This window comes from Octopus bimaculoides, chromosome 7 (genome assembly GCF_046866305.1).
Source record: "Octopus bimaculoides isolate indiv1 chromosome 7, ASM4686630v1, whole genome shotgun sequence".
NCBI classification, from domain to species: domain Eukaryota; kingdom Metazoa; phylum Mollusca; class Cephalopoda; order Octopoda; family Octopodidae; genus Octopus; species Octopus bimaculoides.
The window spans coordinates 15,541,583-15,566,234 of record NC_142934.1 but is presented as its reverse complement, the minus strand read 5'-3'; the positions used below and the strand labels follow the sequence as shown (position 1 = coordinate 15,566,234).

Here is a 24,652-nt window from a genome sequence, read left to right as displayed (position 1 = left end):
GTGTATATATATATATATATATATACATATATATACTTTTGTTATTTACACCACCTGTCCTCGTCTGTTGTTATTATTTGTATATTCTCCCATATATATATATGTATATATATGTATATATATATATATATATATATATATATATACAGATAGATATAGACATATGCATATAGATATGTATATATACATATATAAACATATATATATGTATCCGTTCCCCCACACATATTAGGTATGCTATATGAAGGCTGACCTTCAAAACATAAACCTGTCTGTCTGTCTGCCTGCCTGTCTCCGTCAGCCCCCCCCCCCCACCTACATCTCACTCACCCTGCTTTCACCCCAAATCCTTAATTTAGAGCAATCAATATGAGATCAACAATATTTTTACTCTTTGGGGTTACAGAAAAGGTATAGCGCCAAGCAAGGAGGAGTTGGCCACATATACATATGATCAAAGGAAATCCAACCACGACCATATCATCTTATTTTCAGACATAGAATATCCAAGACATATTATCTAGCATAACCTTTTCTCTCGTTTGTTTTTTTTCCCATAAAAATGCTAAGGTTCAAAGGATCAAGTAGGGCAGTGTTTCTCAACCATTTTTTTTTCATCTATGGACCCCTTCAATTGCTATTTTATTTGGATGATCGGATCTATTTCAAGACGGGGGCACCAGTTTTCATTTATGTTTTATGTAGTGTTTTTGGTACCGAAAGACTTTCAAACTTCGTATACTTATCTATTTTGTGTTATAGAACAGAAAAAAAATTTTGTATTCGAATTTATTTCATGTAAAAAATTGTCTTATTTCGATAATTTCTACTAATCACTGATGTCTATTCAGTTGAAAACAGTTAGCGCTGTAACGGTGTATATCGTATTAATCCCCTAACCCTAACCCTAACTAGACTGTTAACCATAACCCTAACCCTAAAACTAACCCTAACTCTAGAATCCGAACTCTAAAATTGTTACACACATAGATACGCACAGCGTAATTTATTATATAAACAATATATGCGTATAAATTACGATTAAACCGGATGAAATATGTCACAGGGAATAACATTTTTATGACCGCCCAGCAGTAACTCTATTCAGCTGAATAGACGTCAGTGATTGGTTGAAATTACAGAAATACGACAACTTTAACATGGAATAACTTGCGATGTACGTTTTTTTGTTAAGAAGACTAAGAGTAAAAGATGTTTTATATGACACATTCTACCAGTGTCCCAAGTTTCAAAGTGTTTCGTTAGTGTTTCGTTAAGAAAATACTGGTGCCCCCGCTTTGAAATAGATCCGGATGATCCTTCTTAGCCATTTGATTTTTATAATTAAATATTAGGGCATTGTTATATTTTGGGATAGTCATTTTCTTGTTCTTGCCGAATAAACACACGCACCATATCTTTCTTGTTCACTCATTTATTATTGTTATTACTCTGTCTCGTGTTCATTGTGTGGAAATCTTTCGTCACACATAGAAATATGCTATGGAATATGTTTTGCAAGTTACTTGGTGACTTCACTGCAGCTGGTACCACATAAAAAGCATCCGGTACACTCTGTAAAGTGGTTGGCATTAGGAAAGGCATCTAGCCATAGAAACCATACCAAAGCAGACTGCATAGAAAATGAATATAAAATGATGAGGATACTGATGATGTTGTAGTTCAGTTGAATGAATAATTGTAATATGTGTCATTCTGTGAAGAAGTGGAGCCAGGGTGATCAATATCAACAGGACTAGTGATGAAATAAGATGCATACACTGGAACTGGATTGGACATGTCTCTACACAACATTGAGAAAGTGATTGAATGGTGCACTAAAGCGGAGGCAGTCTGTGGGGAAAAAGAGCAGCAGGCTGGGATCTTTTTTAAAAGGGGGGCCACATTTTTCATTAACGAAACACTTTGAAACTTGGAACACTGGTAGAATGTGTCATATAAAACATCTTTTTCTCTTAGTCTTCTTTAAAAAAAAAGAAATCCATAAGTTATTCCATGTTAAAGTTGTCGTATTTCTGTAATTTCAACCAATCACTGACGTCCATTCAGCCGATATACATTAAGTGCCGACTACATAAACAAACGATTCTGAAACAATTAACCCTAACCCTATGGTTAGGGTTAGGGTTAGGGTTAGGGTTAGGGTTAAAGCAAATTTAAAATGAAAAAAGCAAATAAAACGAAGGTATGGAGATTAAATATGCTTTACATCGCTTAATCAGCCAAAAGAGTAAATATAAACAACTGAATACTTGTCAGTGATTGGTTGAAATTATCGAAATAAGACAATTTTTTACATGAAATAAATTCGAATACAAAAATATTTTTCTGTTCTATAACACAAAATAGATAAGTATACGAAGTTTGAAAGTCTTTCCGTACCAAAAACACTATGTAAAACATTAATGAAAAATGTGGCCCCCGTTTTAAAATAGATCCACAGGCTGCCCTAAAAAAAGAAAACCATATGGCAAAAGACCATTGAAAAGGAAAGGAGACGAGAAGGGTGAAGTGGGAATGAGACCAGAACAGTAGCAGAATATACCACTCAAATAACATATATCATCATCATCGTTTAATGTCCGCTTTCCATGCTAGCATGTGTTGGACGATTTGAATGAGGACTGGTGAAACCAGATGGCTGCACCAGGCTCCAATCTGATTTGGCAGAGTTTCTACAGCTGGATGCCCTTCCTAATGCCAAAAATATATAATATATATATATTTCGTTTTTGGATTATAAGGCACCAAAAGAGAATGACTCTCCCCAGACACAACAGTGTATATATATATATATATATATATATATATATATATATATATATATAGATAGATAGATAGATACACACACACACACACACACACATATATATATGTTGAGTTTAGGAGCTAACGACAGAGCCTCAATATGAGTACATGACTTGCTAGAAATAGTAACCTAATTCTCTCAAATCAATCATAGTATCATAAAAATGGAAGGACATATTTAATAATCTAGTGGGAGACATTCCTTAACATGAGATGGTCACATCTGAAATGCCTTTGATCATAAAGAAGATTGACTGGGCTGACCTAGGGCTGAATAACAACAACAACTTAAGTGGGTTTGAACTGGCTAACCTTATGAATCAATCTGTATCATTATGGTTACTGTGCCAAGCAACAAGAAAACTATTTATAAAGATGTTGAACAATACACCATTGAAAGGACTAGAGACTTACAATGGTAAGATAACAAAGGGTGCTCACCTTGAAAAGTAGTGAGAATATAGTTATATAGATAGCAAGGCAGACAGGTCAGACAGAGAGAGGGAGAGAGAGAAAGGAAGAGATAAAAGGTCTGAGTAGAGAGAGAGAGAGAGGTGGTGGCAGATGGGTTAAAATAGAAAGGGCAAGAGAGTGAGTTTGAGAGGGAGGGATGAAGACAGATGGTTTAGACAAGGAAGGAGGAAAGGAAAAAAAAACAGAGTGAGAGAACAAAGAGATGGGTTAAGTTAGAGAAGAAGACAAAGAGAGAAAGATAGAGGAGAGATGGGTTGGGAGAGAGATGGGGGATAAAAACAAAGAAGCTTTTAACTAACTGGAAAAAAAAAAAAAGAAATGAATCTGGCAAAAATAAAATTGGGTCAGATAGATAGAGGTAGACAGATAGATAGGCAGGTAGATATTTATATCTATGATATATATATATATATACTCTTTTACTTGTTTCAGTCATTTGACTGCGGCCGTGCTGGAGCACCGCCTTTAGTCGAGCAAATCGACCCCAGGACTTATTCTTTGTAAGCCTAGTAATTATTCTATCGGTCTCTTTTGCCGAAACGTTAAGTTACGGGGACGTAAACACACCAGCATCGGTTATCAAGCGATGTTGGGGGGACAAACAGACACACAAACACACACACACACACACACACATATATATATATATATATATATATATATATATATATATATATATACATATACATATATACGACGGGCTTTTTTTTTACCAACAGTCTAATCTGTTGTGCGTATGTGAATACCAACAACAATAATAATCCTTTCTACTATAGGCACAAGACCTGAAATTCCGGGAGAGGGAGTAAGTTGAATACATCGATCCCAGTGTTCGACTGGTACTCATTTTATCGATCCCAAAAGGATGAAAGGCAAAGACGACCCCAGCGGAATTTGAATTCAGAATGTTAAGATGAATACAGGCAGTGGCTCTCATGGCTTCTGATCTAAACTGATTGGAAGTGTTATCATGTACATTGTTTTGTCTTGGTATAAAAGATGGGCTACGACAAATATTCTGCTCAATACCACAGAATTGCTTATCAGTTGTTTGATGTTAACCAGTTGAGCATGACCCTTGGTGGCTGACGATGTGTGCATCTCTAATCATGAGCAGAAGTAGTGGGAAGCATCATAACCATGTCATCATCATCATCATTTAACGTCCGCTTTCCATGCTAGCATGGGTTGGACGATTTGACTGAGGACTGGTGGACCAGATGGCTACACCAGGCTCCAATCTGATTTAGCAGAGTTTCTGCAGCTGGATGCCCTTCCTAATGCCAACCACTCAGAGAGTGTAGTGGGTGCTTTTACGTGTCACCCGCATGAAGGCCAGTCAGGTGGTACTGGCAACGGCCATGTGTTGAGAGGAATTCTTTGGGGTTTGGATAATTCACATTTGGAAATATGGGTGTTTCGTTCGACATCCTTAAACAACCTTTATTCAGGGACCTTTTGAGTAGGATGGGCTACTCAACCTGAAGAAAATTATAACTGGGTCATGCGCTGCTTATCTTGATATGAGATCACCATGTCGCGTACATATGGTTATGATGCATGTGCCTGGTGTACCCTTATCAGACGGGTAGTCATGATGGGTATACTGGGCTTCGTATATTTTACCCCAGTTTCACTTTGATGGCATGCACTGCTCTCTCACTCAATAATAATAATAATAATAATAATAATAATAATAATAATAATAATAATAATGCCAGTGATGATGTTGGCAGTGGTGGTGATAGTAGTGGTGCAGCTGTTGTTGTTGTTAAACCCTAGGTTAGCTCTGACTCAACAGACTTACGATAAAAACTTTCCAGCCTTAACTACCCTGTCCTTCTTTGAGACTACATTATCCAATGCCTTACTCTCTTTACATGATGAAAAGGTGTAATTTAATCCTTTTGCATTTAAACCAGCCATGTCTGGTCCCAAATATTCTGCCTATCTTATATTGAAACTGGCCTGCTCTGGCCTCTTACACCAACCCTACAATGTTATTCTAAAAATAAACAAACAGGCACAAGGGTGGTTGTGTGGTAAGTTGGTTTGCTTTCCAATCACATGGTTCTGGGTTCAATGTCACTGTGTGGCGCCTTGGGAAAGGTAGACGGAAACTGAAGGAAGTCAGTCATATATTTATGTGTGTGTATGTGTGTGCATGTGCATGTCTTTGTGTTTGCCACCCACCACCACTTGACGACCGGTGTTGGTTTGGTTACATCCTCTTACATAGGTGATTGACAGAATAAATACCAGACTTTGAAGAAATGAGTACTGGGGGACAAGATTGACTAAAACCCTGCAAGGCAGTGCCCCAGCATGGTCGCAGTGAAATGACTTAAAACAAGTGAATGAATGATAAAAGATAAAGAAAACACTGAAATCTCAAAGCTATGAGATGATCCAGGATTAATTCAAAACACTGTGAATAAATAAGCATTAGGTTTGACCAGAGTGATCTGAATGCTAAAGGGATAAGGAAGATTTGGTTACTATTTCTAGCAGAATGAGTAATCACTTAGAACCTCCTTTTGTTAGAGAACAATGATAATGATGTATTGGCAGTGGTGGCACTGGTGATGGTGGTGGTGGTGGCACTGGTGATGGTGGTATTGGCGATGGTGGTGTGGTATTGGTAGTGGTGATGGTGGTATTGGCGGTGGTGGTATGGCGGTGGTGGTATTGGCGGTGGTGGTGGTGGTATTGGTGATGGTGGTGGTAGTGGTGGTGGTGGTGGTGGTAGTGGTGGTGGTGGTGGTGGTGGTGGTGAAATCAGAGATAATGAGAGACAGATAAAAGTGAGCAATCAAAAAAGAAAAAAACAACAAAAAACAAAAATGGATTGAGTTTGTAAAACAAAAAGTAACAAATAGCAGAACAAAAAAATTGCATATACACACATGCCACATATACCCTTAACAACAACAACAACCACAACAAGAATGACAACATTTATTGATGAATGGGGTGGGGTGGGGTGAATTATTGATTAGCAATTCAATTGAACACATGCTGTGACACTAAGTTAGAGCTGTGGATTGGAAGGCTCTGGTCTGGTTAGAAGAAGAAGAAGAAGGAGGAGGAGGGGGAGGAGAAGAAAAAGAAGAAGAGGAAGGAGAAGAAGGGGAAGAAGAAGGGGAAGAAGAAGGGGAAGAAGAAGAAGAAGATGAAGAAGAAGAAGAAGAAGAAGATGAAGAAAAAGAAGAAGAAGATGAAGAAGAAGAAGAAGGGGGAGAAGAAGAAGAAGAAAAAGAAGAAGAAGAAGAAGAAAGAGAAGAAGGAGGAGAAGAAGAAGATGAAGAAGAAGAAGAAGAAGAAAAAGAAGGAGAAGAAATGAGGGACAAAAGAGTTCAAAGACAAGAAAAAAAAAAAAAAAAAGTATGGAGAAGAGAAAGAAGAGGAGGAAGAAGAAGAAAAAAAGAAGGAAAGGGGAGAGAATGAGGGAAAAGAAGAGGAAAGAAAAGGAAGGAAAAAGTGGGGAAAGAGAAAGAAACAAAGGAGAAGACATGGAATAGAAAAAGAAAAAGAAAAAAAAAAGAGAAAAATCTGAAAACAACAAAGAAAAAACGAAAAGAAAACAAGAAGAAAGAGATGAAGAAAACGAAAAAAACAAAAATAAAAACAGAAGGAAATGATGAAGAAGAAGAAGAAGAAAATGAAAGGGAAGAAGAAAAGAGATGAATTGCCAATGAAAAGAGAAGTCATCAAGATTATAGCTGCATTACCTAATGAAGAGATAACAGGATTATAGAAAAGAGCAGAAAAACCTTAATAACCTTGCTAATGAACCAAACAGGACAACATTGAGTGTTGTCTTTTATTTATTATTTTTTTTTTACAATCTCCATCATCTCCCCACCTCCCTTCCTCTTACAGTATCTTTTAAAGACATTTATGTGTTTGTATATATATATATATATATATATATATATATGTATGTATGTATGTATGTATGTATGTATGTATGTATATATGTATATGTATGAATATGTATGTATATATACGTATATATATGTATGTATGTATATGTATATGTGTGTATGTATGTGTGTGTGTATGCATGTATGTATATATATATAATGTATATGTATTGATATGTATGTATATATACGTATATATATGTATGTATATGTATATATGTGTGTATGTATGTGTGTGTGTATGCATGCATGTATGTACATATATGTATATATATATAATGTATATGTATTAATATGTATGTATATATACGTATATATATATATATATATATATGTATATGTATATATGTATGTATATGTGTATGTGTATATATATGTATATGTGTATGTGTATACATATGTGTGTGTGTGTATACACCCATATAAATACATACATGTACATATATATATATACACACACACATACATACATATATATTTCTCTTTTGGATTTATGATTTACTGATGATATATATATATATATATATGTGTGTGTGTGTGTGTGTGTGTGTGTGTATGTATGTGCATGTGTGTATATGCTTATAGATATAAACATGCATATATACATATATGTGCAACTAAAACATATTAAAACATATTATTGTATGATTGTGTGTGAGAACGCATGTGTATTTATGAGAGAGAGAGAGAGAGATGGTGCAGTGTGAGAGAGTGTGTGTGTGTGTGTGTGTGCGTGTGCGTGTGTATTTATGTCTATTAAGGAAGAGTGCGTGTGTTTAGTGTGTGATAAGAGAGAGTGTGTGTGCATGCTGCGTGTTCCTTTAGTGTTTCTTTACAAAGGCACAAAACCTCAGACTGATATGGCAGAAATGAGATTGTGTGACAATTATGCCTTCACCTAACAACAATAAAGATAGTAATTGGAGCAGAGTGTCTATGACTGAGAACCAAAACCTGTTTGTGAACTACAAATGAAGTTTTAGGAAGATTTGGCTGTTATTTCTAGCTTACTGTGCAAATGCGTAGGGACTCCCTCAGTAGTTTGAGGTTTTGTTATCATTGTTTTGCTCCAGTTAGGCAAACTTATGATCAAAGGTGTTCCAGCTGTGACCATCCTGTCTTTCTTTTGGGTGTAATATATCAAGGAGTATATTATCCAGGGTGTCCTTCCTTCTTTAAGATGCTTGGGTGTGATTGGGTGGGTGGGTAGGTTGTGGTGTTATTTCTAGCGGGTCGAGTAACCACATAGAGGGTCCTTTGTTGCAGACGGTTGTGGAAAATGTGTGTGTATGTGTATCTGTGTCAATACGATTTGAATGAAAATCAGAAAATGTGCATATATGAAATTTGCTTGTCGTTTCTTCTCCGTAACAAGACAGATCAACTTCTCAACCATATTGTAACTTGCAATACAAAGACATTGGACCAAAGTGAAGCACCGGAAACCTTTCCTAAACCCAAGCTCTTCAAAAAGAAGGTTAGGGTGACCGTTATAGTGGACTCATCCACTATAGCTTCTTAAAACCCAGAAAAAGCATTACTGCTGAAACATATTGCCATGAAATTGCCAAAATGAATGAAAACTGCTACTCCTCTGTCCCAGACTGGTCAACAGAAGAGGGCCGATCATTCTTCATGACAACATGTTTCACTAATGATGCTCCAAAGTTCTTCCCCGCCCAGCATATTTCCCAGACCTTTCTCCTACCGACTACCACTTTTTCAAGCACTTTGATGGTTTCCTGCGAGAGAAGGAGTTCAAAAATCAAACCAATGCTGAAAGCGCATTCAAAGAGTTGATCAGTTGCAAAATTCCAGATTTTTATGTTACCAGAACAAACAAATTTTTAACTCGGAAAAAATGTGTTGATTGTAATGGTATTTACTTTGATCAATAAAATTTTTGCATTGCTGAAATATTTTGTGATGAATTTCATATTTCAAAACGTTGCTTATCTTTACTTACTATATATATAGTGAAGAGATGACGCAATATCGGTAAGGAAATTTGAGAAATTTGAAAAGAAAATATGAAACCGGTTATTTCTCCAAAAGTGTTGTTACTTTACACAAAATTTTATAACATTTTTTTAACATAAGGATTTAAATATATTCTTTAAACATAACACAAGCCTTCTGTAGTTTTTTAACTTTATTTTGTCTTTTATACATCCAACCACGTGCTTTCACATACCAACTCTCTCACACCTATATATATATATATATATATATATATATATATATATACATATATACATGTGTATATACAAGTTTGTTTCAATTTCTGTTGACCAAATCCACTCAAACAGCTTTGATTGGCTCAGGCTTTGATGGTGGTGGTGGTCATCCCTACCACCACCACCATCACCACCCTACCACGACAACGACGACGACCACCACCACCACCACCACCACCACCACCACTGTCATCAATGACTGGACATTACAGGGTTGATTATTCGGTTTCCATAGCACCACCAGCAATACCCCTCCACCACCACCACTACCACCACCATCAGTACCACTATCACAATGTTACTCTTAAATGGGATGCCAGTCTGTGGTAGGGCTCCTCGTTTACAGCTGAGTGAAATGGAGCAGCACGAAATGAAGTGTTTTGCTCAAGAAGACAAAGTGCCACCCAATCCATGAATCGAAACCACAAATCTTGAGATTGTGAGTGCAACGTCCTATTCACTAGACCATGCACAGTCACTTGTGAAATGTGGATGCTCGGCTAAATAGGAAAAACAATTCTCCTCCAACCCCACAACATCTCACAAAAAAAAAACAAAAAAACAAAAACCCTTCCAAAATAAGTAAAAACATGAAAAAAGACAAACATAATTGGATGAACACATTGGATAATATAGTCTTGGATACATTATCTGAATATAAGATTAGATGGCTGCAGCTGGAAAAACTTTGATCATAGGTCTGCCTGGTCAGGGCTGACCTGGGGTTAAACAACAACAACAATGTAAATGATTGAATGATTGCCAGTGTATTATCGATACTTATACATCCCAGAGCAATGAATGTCAATATTAAGCATGACCTGAACAAGACTACAATTCAGAACAAAGAGTCGCTGAACTGAATATTGCACCATAAATTACCTAGACAGCATGTCCAGTGTCTAACACATCTCCAGAGATGCAGCTAGACTGTGAAAATTATTTTCATTTCAAAAGCTTTAATTTTACATTAGATTAAAGAAGATGAAGCGAAGAAAAAAAAAAAAAGTAGAGGAAAAAAAAAAAGAAGAGGAAGAGGGAAATTCTTCAGCACAAAGATTATATATATATATATATATATATATATATATATATATATATATATATATATATATATATATGTATATATATATATATCTATATGTTGTATATGTCTATATATATATATATCTATATGTTGTATATGTCTATCACACACACACACATATATATACACATACACACACACACACACACACACACACATACATATATATATATATATATATATATATATATATATATATATATATATATATATATATACACACACACACATGTATGCATGTATGAATATATACATAAACATGTGTGAGTACACATATATATAAGTATGCATATGTATATATAGATATACAAATATACACGTACACGTGTATGTGTGTTATGTTTGTATGTATGTATAAAGATAGTGTGTGTAAGCATTAATATAAAATCTAACATTGATAACATCAAACACATCATATCTGTTTTAAGCTAAAGATAGTAACAAAACAGATTTTTGTGTATTAATGGCAAAAGATATAAAAGTTTCATCACAAAATCACGGAGTAGTTAAAGTTTTCCAGAAGTAACAAAGACACCAGCTTTTATTTATCTTTAAAAAAAAAAAACTGAAGAAAACAAAACAAACTATTATTTATAGGAGAAAAAGGCGGACATCATCCATGAATTATAGGCGTGGCTGTGTGATAAGAAATTTGCTTCCCAACCACATGGTTCCTGGCTCAGTCCCACTGCATAGCACCTTGAACAATCTAGACTATTTGTATGAGTGTTTTGCATCCAAGGGCTAGGTAGGGATGTTAACCCTTTAGTGTTCAGATTTCTTTGTCAAATGTAATCCTTATTTATTCACATCGTTCTGAATTAATTAAACATTATCTTGTTGCTTTGAGATATCAATGATGCAACTGTTTATTTTTAGTGTGACATTGTAGGGTAGGTGTGAGAGGCCTGATCTAGTTTGATTGGACATAAAACAGGTAGAATATTCTGGCTGGATATGGCTGGTTTGAATACTGAAGAGTTAAACCAAATGGTAAATTAAATCTACTATCCAAGAATATAGTCCAAACACAACTTTTTTTCCAATTTATCCATCAGTTGCGCATCCCAACAAATGAGTTACTGTTATTTTTTCAATATTATTTTCTTTTTTGGTCCAGTGATGGAAGACGGGATTTGAATATAGAATGTATCCAGCTGGAACAGTTACCATAAGGCATACCATCCAAATGCATGAACAATTCCACCAATCTGCCACCCAGTACTGGTACTTTATTCTTAGGTAGGCAGACATTTGGAACAAAAACTACGAAGCGTTCAGTCCAATGCTCTAAGGATTTTGTTAATTGCCGCCTTAATGATAATTATTATAATAAACAGTACAATGAATGTCTGTAGATAATGTTTACAGATAATGCTATTGCAAAGCATACTTCTAATTGCTGTTCAACACAATTCAAGAATAAGTTGATATGTAGATATTCTGAAAGCCCAAGAGAAAGAGAGGGAGCGGGAAATTGTAATTTTGCAAGAACATATTTTCCTTGTTCTAGAAACAACGGAGAGAAAGAAAGAAAAATGGCCAATGGTAACGTGAGAACCATGTGAGCAAGGGAGGAGGAGTGAAGGAGAGAGAGTGACAGAGTAATAGGATAGAATAGAGGGAAAATAGGAAGTAAAAGAATAAGAGAGAAAAACAAAAGAGTAAAAAGATCATATAGAGTGCGCATCAGAATTATTAAGATAAAACTTACTTGAAAGAGGATGTGTAGCATTCAGTCATATAATAATATAAATAATATATATATATATTTATATATATATATGTGTGTGTGTGTGTGTGTGTGTGTGTGTGTGTGTGTGTGTGTGTGTGTGTGTGTGTGTGTGTGTGTGCATGTATATATGTATATGATGATGATGATGAAATGTATGTGTATATATATGATGCCATAAGTCCTATGCATACCATCATGGAAAACAGATCCATGAAGCAGATGATAGTATATGTATATGAGCACGCACACGCACACGCGCGCACACACACACACACACACACACACAGAGTCATTAATTTTCCTTGTAAAAATAAATTTTATACTCTGCATAAAGGTATTGAGTGCTCCTTCAGTTAATGTTTGATTGTTTCATTAATGAGTCAACATAAAAAAGGCAACACATCGATATGTGTGTAAACACACACACACACACACAAATATCTATCTATACACACGCATCCTCATCAACAGCAGCAGCAGCAACATGTTAATGACTACTTTTCAGTACTTGCAGGGGTGAGACTATGTATGTATGTATGTATGTACGTGCATATCTATGTATGAGCATATTTATGTATATGTGTGTGCACATATGTTGTTTGTGCATTGATATATATTTTAGTTAATGCAGCTAGTCAACATCGAGGGTTTGCCAGTAGTAAAAATGTTTCCAAGGCTACATACAGTGTCACAAGTGCAACAGACAAAAAGACATGTCCTCTATCAAAAGATTAAACTAACAAGAGAAAAAGATTACACAATAGAGGATATTAAATTTTAAGAGAAGGAAAATATACTGGAGCAATAAATGAAACGAGATGGCAAGATTGAATATGAAATATTAATAGTTTTATGTAAGATAAATACACCACCAATTATCAACCACCATCTGCTAGAAATAAATATCAGCTATATCTCTGCAATAGAGTAGACTGTTGGGCTCATGATTCTAAAGCTGTAGGTTCGATTCCTGGATTGGAGGTGCATGGCTTAGTGGTTAGGGTGTTGGATTCGTGATTGTAAGATTGTGGTTTTGATTCCTTGACTGGGTGATGAGTTATACTCTTGAACAAAACACTTTATTTCACGTTGCTCCAGTCCGCTCAGCTGGCAAAAATGATTAATCCTGCAACGGGCCAGAGTTCTGTCCAGGTGAGGAATATATATGTCACGGAAACCAGCCCTATGAGTCTGTATGACTCAGGAAGGAACTTTACTTTTGTGGAGTCAAGTACTGGGATTGATGTATTTGACTTCCCCCTCCCTTCAAATAAACAAAACAAAAAAATAAAAGAAAAAGAAACCTGCTGTCCCCGTGCCAAAATTTGAAACCATTATTAAGGAATTTTGATGGAAGGTTTTAATTAAGGTAATTTTAAAACAGGGACAGTTTCAGGCAGAGTAGTGTCAAAAGGGTTAATTAATGTTGACCAAAGGCTGAATAACAATAACAACAACACATTGAATAATGTAGTCCTAGATATACAAAGACATAATGGCCACAGCTGGTATATCTTTGACTACAGGTCTATTCATTGAAGCTAACATGCAGTTCAGCAACAAAGCTGGCCAATGAGGGAGCCTTTACATGGCTGCTTGATCTAGGAAATGGCAGCCAAATATCCCTCAAATCACACCCTGCTGTTCTGAAGAGGGGAAAAAAATTATATAATGCAATCCTGAACACACCAAATAAAATATGGTATGGTCACAAGCGGAAGATCCCTGAGCATGGATCTGCTTGGTCATTGTTGACCTGGGAATAAGCAGCAACAGCTCTGCAATTACCATCAGCTGATGCCCCCAATGCTCAGGCACTACCGTAATTCTCTTGTGCTGTACAAACATCCATGCAAGCTTAGCATAATGCATCCATTCATTCATAGTCTTCAGTCTATGATTCATGTCTCACCACCATGCACCACCTGAGTCTTTCTATGTATTTCACACTGAGTAAAATTCAGAATACGAGTAGTAAACTGGCGATGGTCTGTATTGGACTGTAGAAGGGCATGGACCCCAATGCTACATGTTTCAACCCACATGGCAATTGAACCTGTTGACCTTAATCTGCTCTTTGCATGAAATGAGAATCCCTTTGGTGGCAAGAGGTAATGACTCTCTGAAATTCTTCCACTTCTGGTCTTCTCTACCTACCTACAGGACCTATAAGAGGAGTTATTCAGCTGGTACATTGGTTTTGTTGTCTAAGGAGCTAACGAGAGTCCCATGAATATCAGATGGGCTCTTTTCTAAAAAAACAAAACCAAAAACAAAACAACCCCACTAAAAAAAACAAAAAAAAAACAAATAAAAAAACTCAGTATTCCCTTGAATTTTAAGATCTCATCACTCTGAGACCTTAAATAGTAGTAATAATAGTAATAGTAGTAGTAATAGTAATAATAATAATAATAATAATAATAATAATAATAATAATAATAATAATAATAATAATAATAATAATATTTTTTATTTTTTAAAAAAAGGATTGAATTTTCAATCACCTTTTGGTTTGAACTCGAGAAAGACAGACGTTCTGTCGAAATATTGTTAAAAAAATAAAACATCTAAAATCGCACTCTTCGTCTTGACTAATAATAATAATAATAATAATAATGATAATAATAATGATGAGTTCTTACCTTGAACACATACATCGGGTATCCCCAAAAAAGAACACTTGTCACTAGGAACAACATAGGAGTTTTACTATTGCCAGGAGGGCCGAACAAAATGGACCTGGTAAAGGAGAGAAAAATAAAAAGAGATTCTTCTTATTATCATTATCATCAAATAATCACATGACAATGACATTTATTGCTCAATGCATACAATATATATACATGTGTGTGTGTGTGTGTGTGTGTTCTTGAGTATGTGTGTATGTGTATTTTCACACACACATGTATGTGTGTATGTACATGCACATACACACAATTCAAGTAATATCATGTCACTAATATCATACCAGTAACTTTGCCTGTTTATACTTTTATCCTTTTGCATGTGTGTATAGCTGGTACTCCATTGGTTATGATGAGTGCTCCTGTTGATTTGATCGATGGAACAGCCTGCTTGTGAAATTAATGTGTATCCTTAATGCAGGTCTCAGGGAGATTCAGCATGATACAGAATGTTTCAGGCTGGCCCTTTGAATTACAGGTATAACTCATTTTTCTCATCTGAGTAGACTAGAGCAATGTAAAATAAAGTGTCTTGCTTAAGGATATAATGCATGACAAGGAATTGAACTCATGATCTAATGATCATGAGCCGAATACCCTAACCACTAAGTCATGTGCTACCATTTCAAGCGTGGCTGTCGCCAGTTCCGCCTGACTGGCCCTCGTGCCAGTGGCATGTAAAAGCACCCACTGCACTCTCTGAGTGGTTGGTGTTAGGAAGGGCATCCAGCTGTAGAAACTCTGCCAAATCAGATTGGGGCCTGGTGTCGCCTCCTGGTCCACCAGTCCTCAGTCAAATCGTCCAACCCATGCTAGCATGGAAAGCGGACGTTAAACGATGATGATGATGATGATGATGACACACATGTGCATGAACACACACACATATATATGCATGTCTGCAGTTTTCTAATTCTTTGAGAATCCTCCTTTTGTGTATGTGTGTGTGTGTGTGTGTGTGTGTGTGTTTGTGCTTGCGTTATTGTTTCTTTGCTTTGAATTTGAGCGATAATCATAAACGAGTATTGTTGCCATGCAAGTAGTACCCTTTGTTTCCAATTTTCCTTGAAAACTCGTCTAGTCATGAAGAAATATTACCAAACATCAAAAGAGGTGAGGGTTGGTGACAAGAAGAGCATCCAGTTGTAAAAAAAAACAAAAAAAAACCTGCCTCTACAAATTCTGTCCGACTGATGCGAGCATAGAAAAATGGATGTTAAAATGATGATGAAGGAAGGAGGATTTTCAAAGAATAAGAAATCCTGTCCCCAGTTTATGACTGGTACCCATTTTAATGACCCCTTTCACCCATGTAAGGTTAAAAAACAATGTCAATCCTACTGGGATTTGAATACAGGATATAAGAGGGATGAAATTAATTACCAAATACAAAGAAGGCCATATTGGAAGAACTTGGCACAATACCAATACTTTCAATTTGTCACCCTCAATTTTAATTATACTAATGATAATTTCTTAATTATTAGTGAGTGAAATTTCTAAGGCAGAAATATAATTTTTCATTTGTTTTTTATATTTTAAACTTTTTTCTACTTTTTTTGTGACTTTTTTTTTTACCTCTCTCCCTTTCATTCTCTCCTTCTCTCTTTTGCCATACACTCCTTTCAAAATTCTAAATTAAAAAGTTTTGTTTAAGCAGAAAGAGTGCAGTGGTGGTAGCGGTGTAAAAGAAGAAGAAGAAGAAAAAAAGATTTTGATTCATTTCCTCTCTTCAACATTTGGCTAAGATGTAGAATAATTAAAACTATGATATAAAATTACTACCTCCACCTCACTTTCATCTCTTCCTCCTCCTCCTCTTCAAAAAAATTATATATAAAAATTTTTTTTAAAAATCAGAAAAATTATCAAAAAAAATCCCTCAAAATCAGAAAACAAAAACAAAAAAAAAAAAAAATCAAATACAAATGATCGACTAATTAATTTGAATGTCATGTATTATAATCTGGTTAAAAATTTGAAGTCATTTTATAAGAGGAGGTATTTTTGTCCGAAATGAAATGTCTAATTTAGAACTGCTTGAACAATCCTTAGTTACTGTTGTTTGTTTGTTTGTTTGTTTGTTGTTGTTGTTGTTGTTATTATCATCATCGTTTTCATTATCATTATCATCAAACAGTCACATGATAATGACATTTGCTGCACAATGCATATTTTAAAACTAGCAAGATACCATCATCTGTTGGTTGTTGCTGCCATTAGAAGGGAAATAGGAAGGCATTGGCAGTCTCTATGCCTCTCTATTTTTTTTTATATCTATCGTCCTGCATTCATCTCAATACCATGTGCCTGTGTGTGCGTGTGTGTGTGTGTGTGAGACTGTGTGCACATGCCTATGGATATGTGTCTATATGAGGTTTTACACATACACACATAACATGTATTATCTTACACACCAGTGTTTACTGATGTATGTATGTGTGTGTGTGTGTGTGTGTGTGTGTGTGTGCAAGTTTTTATTTATAATTATTTGCAATTTTACATATGGTGTAGGTAGGTATATATGTATACATAAGATTACATATACACACATGAAAATGATGATGATATATATATATATATATATATATATACATACAATATATATATATACATATATATATATAAAACATATGTAATGTATGTGTGTGTATATATATATATATATATATACACACACATATACATATATATCGTTTTAATGTCCTCTGATGATATATGCATACATGCACACACCCACATATATATGTACATAAATGTATATGTATATATGTGTGTGTGTATATATATATATATATATATATATATATATATATGTATCATCATCATCATCTTTACACATGCACACACACACACACACATGGACACACACACGCGCAACATGTAAGTACATTCTTGGTACAAGTGTCTCCAGAATACAAACTACTTAAAACATAGTTCAATAAGTAGACAGTTAGATAGTTTCATCAATCAAATGATTGGAACATCTATATGACAAAATCAATGCTAGAGTTCATCATTCTCCAATAAATAATTAATTATTTTACTTTGATACTTTAAGAGTTGTTTACACAATTCCTGCTGCTTTTCTTAAAATTTTAGTTGACTTTGTTTGTAAACAAATTCATAGTTTCTGTTGCTGTTGTTTAGATCTGATCTGGCAGACGTATTATCAAAGGTGCACAATCATGTTCCAATATGTACCATTGTCATCGTCATCATGTAATGTCCATGTTCCATACCAGCATGGGTTAGACGATTCAACAGGATCTGATGGGTCAAAAGATTACATCATGTTCTAGTGTCTGCTTTAGCATGGTTTCTATGCCTGGATGCCCTTCGTAATGCCAACCACTTTACAGAGTCCACTGGGTGCCTTTCTCATGCCACTAGCACTAGTGAGGTTGGCATGCAACTTGTAAACCTAAGAAAACCAAGGGGAGGGGCTTTATGCACACAGAAGAAGGTTAAGGTATGATAGAGGCAGGTGGGTAGAGTGGGTCTTTATTGTAGGTAGGGCTACATGGCTCTACTCACATTTAGAAAAGAGTTAGGAATGAACCAGTAGTAGTATGTGTGTGTGTGTGTGTGTATGCAAATATCAAACAATGAGAATGAGTGCTTGATGCTGCATTGGTAGATAAAGAGTCTTTATTTGCATATTAAGGTTACCATTGGTTTTATGTTAAGAAATATCCCAACAATTTTTCAAGCCGATTACACAGAAAAATTGCTGAGATATTTCTTAACCTGAAACCTATGGTAGTCTTAATACACAAATAAAGTATACATACATATATAATGCATATGAATGAAGACAGTTGCATCAAGATGTGCTGAAATTTATTTGTAGAGGGAACATGTGGAAGGGGTAGACCCAGGAAGACATGAGCTGAAGTGGTGAAAAAGGATCTATAGACATTGGGACTCACAGAGGGAATGACAGGGAACCGAGACTCTTGGTGGTTTGCTGTGCTTGAAAAGACACATGAAGCTAAGTAAAAGCACGGTTGCCCTTGCATACAGGCTCATCCCCAGCAACCCTCTCCAGCTGAGCATGCTTAATTTTGTGGGCCTGTAGGTGCTAGTGCCATATAAAAAGCAGCTATGCCAGTGCTGCATAAAAGCACCCAGTACACTCTGTAAAGTGGTTGGTGTTAGGAAGGGCATCCAGCTGTAGAAAACATGCCAAACTTATGTAACTACTTAAAACATGCATATTAAATGCATTGAAAAATATCACTTTTTGGTTATGTGATTATTCTGATAGAACACAGCTTATTTCTAAAACAATCTAGTCTGTCCCTGTTTAGATGAAACAGTTACAAGACAATAAGGATATAAGTGTGTGGAATGTTAAACTGGATTGAGACAAAAAATTCTAGTAAAATGTATTACATAAAAGCATACTACTAAACAGACACACTGACCGACTTACCAAAAATCAAACCGTGGAAATAGGCTTTTTCTCTGTTTTGATTCTCTTTTTAAGTATGATATCACAGCTTCATGTTTCCGGCCCATAGCCAACATCAAGGGGGTCTTGCCATTTTTGTCTGGGAGATCGACTTCAACTCCATCCTGAAAAGATACGATAAAAAGAAAACAAAAATTATCATCAACATTTATAAGGATAGTGGATGGGCAGAAAGAATCATTACAGTGTTGGACAAAATGCCTTGAGGTATTTGTTGAAGCTCAACATTCTGAGTTCAAATCCTGCCAAAGTCAACTTTGTCTTTTATATCAATGTTTCAAACTTTTAAACAATAACTCCTGCGTTCTTGTTTTGATTCATGGAAATGGTTTTGTTTTCTTCCGTTTCAGTGACTACAAGATAATAAAGGTCATATAATGGTGGGGGTGGTGTTGGGTGGCATTGGTGGTAGTGCTGGTGCCAACAACCAGTGATGGCGATAATAGTAACAGTATGGGTAGGTGGTAGGGATGTGATAGAGGCCTGTTGATGATTGTAGTGATGTAGTGAGGCCAAATAGACTGATGGACACCAGTGATGATAATGATGATGAAGATGGTGATGATGTTGATGATGATGATGTTGATGATTCTGATGATGATGTTGATGGTGATGATGGTGGTGAGGATGATGTTGCTGCTGCAGGTGCTGCTGATAACTGTAAGTAGCAGGATAAGTTTATTTCTCTTTCTCAGTCCAAGATATTAATAATAAACTTTAAAAAGATGTAATAAAATGCAGAACACTCTCTGCTTCTCTCCTCACCCTCTTTCTCACATACACACACACATGTATGCATGCACGCACATACACACACACACACACACACAGAGAACAACATGGAAAAAAGCAAACGTGAAATACAAGGAAAAAATATTCCCCCATCATATTTAATAACGAAAACAATAAAAGTAATAAAAATAAGCAAAAAAAGAAAAGACAAAGAGCATAAAATACAAAAGAACATCTCCGTGTCCCTCCACCCCCACCCTCCACTTGCTTCTCTAAATACTTCCTTGGTTTTTTTTTTTGTTTTTTTTTTGTTTTTCTTTTCTTGGAAAAATTCCATCAAATAAAGTCAAGAAATTTAAGAGAAAATAAAGCATGAAGAAACAAAAAAAAAAAACCAACAAAAAAAACAAAAGAGGAAGAAAAACATAACAAAACAAAACAAAACAAAAAAGAAAAACAAAAACAAAAGTAAAAATCCACCAAAGAAAGTTGAGAAAAACTAGAAAAATGTGTTCCGACTCCCACCTGTCCTCCTCATCACCATCATCATCACCACCACCACCACCATCACCACCACCACCACCACCACCACCACCACCACCACCACCACCACCACCACCGCCACCACCACCACCATCATCATCATCGTTATTACGATAAGCACTACTATTATCTTTATCAATAACAAGAACAAAAACGTAATAAAAAACGTTATCAAGAGTATGGAACATGTTTTATACCTGATTCGAGCAATCTTGACAGAATCATTAGCACTGTAGATAGAAATATATTATCCAGCAGCTTAAATGCTTCTCCATGCCCGAACCTTCTAGTCTCTTATCTCAATTCATCCTCCTTACTACGCACCTACATAAGATTTCTTTTCTTCTTTCTTCTTTTGTTTTTTAGCACTATCATCATCAGCCCCCCCCCCCCATCACCATCACTACCACCTCCCTGGTACCATCCTGGCCCTGCACATTTAGGCTTGCAGTTAGATGATGCTGATGATAGCAGTAATGGCGGTGGCGGTGGTGGTGGTAATAGTGAGCACCAGTATCTCCGTCAGTACTGGCGCTAGCATCACCACCAGCACCAGCACCGCAACTATCACTGATGCTGTGACCACCACCACTACCATCACCAATACCACCACTGCCTCCACCCCCACCACTACCATCGTCACTACCGTAACCGTGACCACAAGCATCAGCGCCATCATCACAAGCACTACTACCACCATCACTAGCTGTACCACTGCCACTGCCGCCACTACTGCAACCACGAAAAATCCTCACCAGCACCCCCTCCAGCCCAAGCACCACCACCACTAGCTCTACCATTGCCTCCACTCCCACCCCCACCATCACTACCATAACCATGACCACAAACACTGGCGCCACCATCACAAGCACTACTACCACCAGCACTACTGCCACCACCAAAGATCCTCACCAGCACCACCATCACTAGCTCTACCACTGCCACCACTACTGTAACGATCAAAAGTCCTCACCAGCACAACCCCCCGCCCACATCCAAGCACCATCATCACTATTTCTACCATTGCCACCACCAGCAACCACCAAAGATCCTCACCAGCACCCCCACCCCACCCAAGCACCACCAGCACCACTACCACCACTGCCACCACCGTCACTGCTGTTGCCACCACCAGTGCCTCCAGTGCAATTATAATTACATCTATTACTGGCATGACTTTACATCACTTCCACTACAGGGCCCCCATTCAATCTCCATCCGAACTACGCAACCCCCTTTTCCATGCTACGTCACACCACATCAGACTATGCGCCACCACACTACTCCACATTGCAGTTCACTACACCACATTATACAACACTACAACCACACCACAGTATGTTGCTAAAACACATCAGACCACTCTATACTACGTCCTTACAATAACACCCAAGCTATATAGTACATCACATCACAGTATGCACCACTACACAACATCATTTCTTCATAGCTCAGATATGAGATATCTCTCAGATTGAAAGATAGACAGATTAAATAAAATAGGTATTGACCCATGGTCTAGAGAAACTGACCATGGTGATTATTAGCAGGTGGAATATACCATTGTGGAATTTACCTATGGTGGAGTTTTCTATGGTGGAATTTACCTAGAACCCTGCAGGATAGGTTATGTAGTTATATTTGGGCAGAATCATAATAAATCTTTTTGTTACCACATTTTTGTTGAAAAAACACTTTCTTTGTTTCAAATAATTTCAGAAGTAATGAAGAATTTGATAAAATAATTTATGTTTGGAATATAAATTAACTTGAAATTTTCATGTTAAGTTTTAATTCAAATCACTTTGACCCTTTTCTGATACCAATCTTCCTCAAACTGCTCCTGGTTCTATGATACAAGCTTCCTGTATCTAAATAAAAACATTCCATCAAAATTTCATGTTAAGTTATGTTCCAAACACCAGTGTAATACTGATAAAGTTATTTTATCAAATGTTTCGTTATCTTCAAAATTAATTAAAATAAAGTTAGTGTATTACACTGAAAGATGGTAACAAAAGAGTTAAAACAAGGCGTTTGTATCATATTTGTAGAATCAGGAGTGGTCTCAGGTGGACTGATATCAAAAAGGTTAATAGAGTGTATAAAAAAAAACATTCACGGTTGTTGTTTGTCTATAGTTCACTTATTTATTTTTTATCCAAAGCAGTTGATGTTTATCCTGTTCCTCATTATAGTCATTGCTTAATGTTCAATGATTCCATGCTTGCATGGATCTGATGAAAATTTGTTCGGGCAGATTTTCTATTGCCAGATGCCCTTCCTGTTGCCAACCCTCGCCTGTTTTCAAACAAGGTAATATTTCACCTTGGAAGACAGAAAGTGAAGAGTATCTCTTGTATGATAGTGATGCTCATATGCAATCATCACATAGATGCCAATAGATGTATACATTTTCTGTTACGTAAATGTTTGGTTTTTCATCTTCAACTGATATTTATAGGGAGCAGGTGAACCAATGGCAGTTTTGTTTATATACTTTGCTTCTTTTTGTTGTTGGCATCAGAGCTTGTGTGTGTGTGTTTGTTGACTTCAGTTGCTTTTGAACTTATTTATTCCATATTCTAGTATTATTTTGTGGTGTTTAGTTATTAGGGGTGTTGTTACCCTACTTGTTCTTCATATTAAGTGTGTAAGTGGGTTCTGCCTCCTGTATTTGTGTAGCTTCTGTAATCTGTTGTATGGTAAAAACATTTGGATGTCTAGAGAGCATTTTTACTTCAAAGTTTTTTTTACTGAGCTGTCGTTTCTGTGACATGCAGTTTTGGGTCCAATCCCACTGGGCAGACCTGACCTAACCAAGCTTTGTGAATGGATACAGTAGATGGAAACTGAACGAAACTTGTTATGTGAATATAAACGTGTGTGAATGTGTGTGTTCGTTCTTAACATCACATGTTTGTTCAAAGTGAGTCACCATCAAGTGGAATCGTTTGCTTTCAATCTTTCATGAAAAAAATTTCCTGCCAGAGAAGCTGTCTGGCTTCTGTGCCAGTGACACGTAAATAGCACCATTTGAGCGTGATCATTACCAGCGTCGCCTTCCTGGCACTTGTGCCGGTGGCACGTGAAAAGACGTTCGAGCGAGGTTGTTGCCAGTGCCACTGGACTGGCTCCTGTGCAGGTGGCACGTAAAATACAGCATTTTGAGCGTGGTCGTTGCCAGTACCGCCTGACTGGCCTTCGTGCCAGTGGCACGTAAAGGCACCCACTACACTCTCGGAGTGGTTGGCGTTAGGAAGGGCATCCAGCTGTAGAAACTCTGCCAGATCAGATCGGAGCCTGGTGTAGCCATCTGGTTCACCAGTCCTCAGTCAAATCGTCCAGCCCATGCTAGCATGGAAAGCGGACGTTAAACAATGATGATGATGATGATGATGACTGCTGGAAAGATTCTAACTTCAGTGTTCTGGGATAAAGACAAAGTACTCCTCATAAAATATCTGCACCATCAATGCAGAATATTACATGTCTCTGTTAAACTGCACGAAGCTTTGGAGCAGAAACATCATGGAAAGTTGAGCCATGGTGTCCTTTTTTTGCAGGACAATGCACCAGCACACACAGCACATGAAACTCTATGGAGACTATGTGGCCTTGACTTCGAACTGATAAACCACCCACCTTACTCTTCTGACTTGGCCCTCTTTCACTATCACACTTCTTTCTACAAATGAAGAAACATCTCAAGAACACAAAAAATTTCACTCTGATTTGAAGGTGATTTCAACAGGGCTTAGGGAAACCGAAGAACTGCAGCAATAAGTGAGAAACTAAGAGGAGAATATGTTGAATAGAGTCATAATTAACTGACCCTTCTGTATTTTCTTTGACCCAGAGTCAGGAACTTTTTAACACCACCCCTTATATGTATACAAATATAAACGTATATATGTGTGTGTGG

The 24,652-nt window shown here is 36.6% G+C and overlaps 1 protein-coding gene across 1 annotated transcript in view; it reads right to left on the bottom strand.

Annotated features, from left to right (window-relative positions):
• The window catches only part of LOC106873373 (uncharacterized), a 197,976-nt gene that overhangs the window by 26,251 nt on the left and 147,073 nt on the right, over positions 1-24,652 (bottom strand). Inside the window, exons 4-5 of the mRNA XM_089354858.1 lie at positions 19,414-19,556; positions 14,934-15,030 (exon numbers count right to left, since the gene is read on the bottom strand). Coding sequence (XP_089210984.1) covers positions 14,934-15,030; positions 19,414-19,556 — 240 coding nt within the window. The remainder of the gene's footprint in view (positions 1-14,933; positions 15,031-19,413; positions 19,557-24,652) is intronic.